The sequence below is a fragment of the Cajanus cajan genome, chromosome 5 (assembly GCF_000230855.2).
Source record: "Cajanus cajan strain Asha chromosome 5, NIPB_CcT2T_4, whole genome shotgun sequence".
Lineage (NCBI taxonomy): Eukaryota > Viridiplantae > Streptophyta > Magnoliopsida > Fabales > Fabaceae > Cajanus > Cajanus cajan.
In genome coordinates this window covers 6192822-6198272 of record NC_138521.1, presented here as the reverse complement: position 1 = coordinate 6198272, position 5451 = coordinate 6192822, and the positions used below count along the sequence as shown (strand labels likewise).

At 31.2% G+C, this 5451-nt stretch overlaps 1 protein-coding gene across 1 annotated transcript; it reads right to left on the bottom strand.

Moving 5' to 3' along the window:
- Nucleotides 1-1910: 1910 nt before the first annotated feature.
- Nucleotides 1911-4437, bottom strand: LOC109812615 (jasmonate ZIM domain-containing protein 1). Its single transcript, XM_020376605.2, has 5 exons — nt 4091-4437; nt 3670-3787; nt 2979-3229; nt 2825-2882; nt 1911-2307 (listed from the first exon to the last, which is right to left on the bottom strand). Exons 1-5 carry the CDS (start codon nt 4251-4253, stop codon nt 2199-2201), a joined length of 699 nt encoding a protein of 232 aa, XP_020232194.1. The 5' UTR covers nt 4254-4437; the 3' UTR covers nt 1911-2198.
- Nucleotides 4438-5451: the final 1014 nt, after the last annotated feature.

Genomic DNA, 5451 nt, shown 5'->3' with positions numbered 1-5451 from the left:
GAATAGTTTAAATTAGCAAACTTGAGGACCAGAAAGGAAAAGGGATAGTAGTGCTCTTTGCCATTCCACAATCGCGACAAAACAACAACTTGCATCCACATTTCATAGTCGGTGGATCCTCATTTTTCACGTTGCATTATTGTTTCACGTAATCTATTTATTATTCGAGTTAAATCATCCATACATTATTAGTGTAAAATTTTTTACACGGTAACCAATTATATTTTTTAATTATTTTATTTTATTTTTAATTTATTAAATAAGCAAATAACATGACACTATTAAAAGATGAGTTAATAATCTATATACTACTAATATAAAGTTTTTTTATACTGAAAAACCAATTATATTTTTTAATTGTGTCATGTCACTGTTAAAAGTAAATATGTTTACAGTGATATAGCACAATTAAAAGATATAATTGATTGTCAGTATAAAAAAATTTATATTGATAGATTAACTCTTAAAAGATATGATTGGTTGTGATTGTGATATTGTATATGTGATTAATTCTTATTATTATGCTATATTTGAGTTCTTCCACGCAATTTCATTCGCTCAATACTTCATTCTCCTTCTTTATTCATTTTTCTTATATATTCACTAATTTGGCTTCTAGTGGTTTCATGTTAAGCGTGGAATTTAGGTTGACTTATTATAATTATTAACTTTGTGAAATAAGTTGTATATTTGAATATATTAAATGAACATGATTTTAATTTTATCTATTCTGTTTATATTATCTAAAATAATCAGTTTTTATAATAAAAATCGAAGGATATGACGTTATTTATAGTGGGTAATTTTATATTTAAATTAAGTAATTATCGGGAAGAAATGAGAAAATTAATTTAAAACAATATATTAATTATAACAAAATCCTGAGTTGAAAGCATACATTCACCCGGGGTGAATTGAGATGGAGGAACGTGATAAATAGAAAGAAAAACATAGATAGAGAAAATAATAACTACGATATATGATAGAAAATGCAAGAGAGATAAGGAGAAATCATGAGATGAAAGTGATTTTATTTTTTTGACACCATGATGAAATTGGGTTGTTAAAGAGTAAGATTAGTTAAATAATAAATACAAATTATAATAAAATAAAATAAAAACATGTGACACATGCTTAATTAATGACATATCTAATTTGTCTGCGAACAAATTTTATTGAAATGTTTTGAAATTATATACTTCATTCTTATACTTTTTCAAAATTATTCCCACACATAGCATTGTCTATTCAAAAAATTTAACTTACAATAAATAACATGAGATAAATTTAACTGAAGCTTCCATGTTGGAGATACAATTACGCTGCACGAAACTATTTTATTAAAAAAATATATATCTTAACAAGTATTCACTTTTGTTTGTACTAAGATATAAGTTTATGAAATCATATTGCACCAAAATTAATTGAATAATTTATAACCCAAACACACTTTAACTAAAATCCAAAATAACAATTACATGAATATATTTGAAATTTTTTATCCTATTCATCAAGTACATAAATTAAAATAACATTAAATGTATCATCTTAAATACTTATGATTATCTAGAAAATAAATATTAAACAAGTTCATATTTTAATATAATAAATACTTTATTTTTAATAAAATATGTTTATATTCCCATTGACTAATTTATTCAGGTGCATATAAAATAGAAAATTCAATATAATTTTAAAATAGAGTGGAATATACAAACCCGTGAGCAATGAATTGTACTTATAATTTTCCCCATATTATGAAACCCAAATAATAATTTTAAAAAAAATTTGAATCCAATTATTGCAAGGCTTATATTGAAATTACCAGAAAAAGTGTTGAAACTTGAAATCAAGTCTTTCACCCGTACGACACCAACCAAACAAGAATTAAGCATATGAACAAGGAGCAGTTGTTAAAAGGAGTTGTATTCACCAAAAATGATCAAATTAATGCACACAAGTACTTGAAATTTTCTGAAACTAATCAATCTCAGTAATAAAACTAATTTATCTCTCTGGTTTGGTCCCCAGCAAGGGACCTAATTGATAAAATGATAATAATACATACATACAAATATTATATATATGATAAATACGTATGAAGGCCACAGCAATATTCAAAAGGCCCACAATCATATAGTTAGGAGCTTTTGGCTAGCCAGAGGCTGTATACCCTAAATTCATGACGAGCTAAACCACTACAAGTTAAGGTCAAAGTGTTTGGAACACTGATCTTCAGGTTCACCCCCTGAACTGCTTCCCTCTGCCTTGTGGTTGTTGATTTGGTAAGGCCCTCTAGCATTAACCCTGCAACAATTCAACATTCAACTAATTAATTACCTTTAAGCAACCAAAATATCACCAAATGAATAAAGGGTCATGTTAATTAGTGTCACAATATTATACTAACCAGTTCACCAATCACAGTTTTTATTGAAAAATAATGGTCAAAATATATTAGAGTAAATTAGACAGACACCTCTCAAAGATTTGTGAAATTACACAAACACTCGGTACTTTTTCTACCCTTACAATAATTTTTCTTAAGTGTTTGGAAAACATTACACTAGTACCTCTTAGAGGTTACATCAACTCCTTTAAAACATTATAAAATGACAGCATAAGGAAAGTAACTGTAAACGTTAAAAAGATAAATTCATGAAACCTCAGGAATGTCAATGAAGTGTACTCAACACATTAATATTTTACAACAAAAACATACTAATTTTACTTCTTTAACAAACATCCTCCTCCTTGAGGCACAGATTAGCATTTTCCATAAATAAATTTAACAAGTAGAAAGCACTCAAAACAGATCCCTTACCTTTCTTTTCTTTTCTCAAGAAATTTAAGAAGTGAAGCTCTCCTTGGATACCTCATATCTGTTTTGACAAAAGAAGTTGCAACCAAGAATTAGCATATGAAAACTTGCACACACATAATTGAGAGAAATGTTTCCTATTTAGTTTCCAATTTACCTGAACCAACCCCTTGGTTTCCTGGCTTAGGGGTTTCTGAAGAAGGGCTTTTTTGAGGCACATCGGGCACAGCCAATTTTTCAGTGGTAACTGGATCACTAGGGAGACTTTCTTCGGTTCCGGAGCTGTCCGAGGCTAACTTGGTGGCCATCTCCATGACCTCGGTTGCCTTCTCCGGCGGAAAAGCATCAAATACCAACATTTTTCCAGCATAGAATATTGTCAATTGGGGAGATTCAGGTCCCGGTGAACTACAGGAAAAGAATAAAAATAAGAACATCATGAATACATGAACCTAATCAAATTTGGGAGGTGAAGTATAAAAGATGTAACATCCACACCCACATGCCCATAAACCAAACAGATCTAGGTACATATGCTGATAAAGGGTTCCAAAACCTCAAGTTCTTTTTATAAAGCAAATTATTCTGTATGACAAAGATCGTCATCAACTAGAGACGATTTAGATCCGCACAAACGCTAGTTTAATTTTTCTTGCATATCCTTCAAAATAGAAGGGTATCACCATTCCCAGCCTATACATATGATGGAAGAATGAGTCATTTTAATTTTTGAACATTCCCTAAACTAATCCCAAGAAAATAACAAAAAGAAAACACTTTTTGCTACCTTTTTTATTATGGCTTAGAATTCAGAACAATTAAAGAAAAAAAAAAAAAAAGTAACACACCTAGACTTCTTAATGCAGGGATTTTCCACAAGCTGGGGGAGAGAATCCATGGCAGAAGCGTTTAGTCTCAAAGCCCCATCTGAGTTTTGCATGCTGCCTAACAAATCCTTGGTACAAGCTGGAATATCCAAATCCAAACCAAACAAACAATACCCCCATCAGAAATTCTCGTCACAAGCTATACAATTTCATAGACACTTCAGTTATGCAATCATTTAAGCCAAACAATTTCCCAGTACCATACCAAACCATCAATTGTGTGACACACGGCATACCCACAACAAAAATTAGATGGGGAACACATCACACAATAAAAAAATTGGTGGCCAAGGAAAATAACAATATTATAAAAATAGCAATAAAATAAGATTCCATAAGGAGAAATTAAAATAGAAAAAATATTAAAAAAATTGAACTTTACCTCTAGGTTCAATTTTGGCACCCATTCCAAGAGTGGAATCAGCAGAAGCACGTTTCTCTTTCAAGAACTGGCTCAAGAGGCTGCAAGTCTGAGAAAAAGTGGATTTTTCCGGTGCCTTGCCGGACCTGCGGGCTTCCGACGGCGTGTTGGGGAGGCTTGACATTTTTTGAGAGCACCCCACAAAGAATTTCTGAGAGGAAAATCTGTGTAATTGGATATTTGTTTATAAATGATCTCTTTGATGGTGGGAATGGTGAACCCTGTTTGGAATGGGAGAATATGGGGAAGCTTAGCAGTTTTCCAAGCATGTTCCTTGAATCTGCTATGGTCTGAGAAAGAGGTGAGAGACCATGTGGTCTTTATCTTCCTAATTATTATTATTTTTTTAATTTTAAAATTTCAGTCGTGATAATATGTTATTTTTTGTTTGAAGCACGTGTTTTTTGTGGGGGAAAAACACAAAGCCAGCGGATTTGTTCAAATTCTTAACTCCTATACTTCAATTTGGATAGCAAAAAGTCCATCCTTAGATAGAGAGTGAAAAAGGTAGTGTGAGACTGTCTGATTTTTTATTTTTTACTTTTATGAACTAAATTATATTTTTAATTTTTATTTTAGATTTATTTTAATTTTTCATTTGTTAAAATGTTATTTTGGTTCTATCTCTAATATTTGAATCAATTTTTATTCTTTTAAAATGATAACAATTTTTAATATTGTAATAAAATTTTGAATCAAATTTTGAATAACTCAAAATGTAAAATTTATAATATTATATTTAATAATATAAAAATTATAAAATTTAATTAAAGTTTGAATCTAAACATGTTATTAATATAGTGAAAATTGTGTGAAAAATATGTCCTACAAATAGGCATGGCAACGGGGCGGGGCGAGGGCGGGTTCTCGCCCTTGCCCCCGATACCCGCCGGGGATAAAATGTAGGTCATCATCCCCGCCCCCAGCAGGGTTCGGGTTTCCCTGTCCCGCCCCTGCTCTAATTTTTTTTTCTTCTTTTTTTTTTTTTCTTTTAAATAAATATTAACAATTTTAAAAAAATAAAAGAAAAAAAAAATAATATAAATTTTTACATATAAATATTTTTAATTTTGGTTTATATATATATATATATATAAATAATTTTTTAATTATATTATTAAGCGGGGGCGGGGGCGGGTATGGGGGGGAGGCAGGGTGGGTATTAACATCCCCGTCCCCGCCCCCGCCCCCAATTTTATCAATCGGGGAAAACTCGAACCCGATAAACACGGGTTTTCCCCGTCCAAATCGGGGCGGGTTCGGGCAGGTACCCACGGGGACGGGTTAGATTGTCATGCCTACCTACAAATAACTAGAAAATA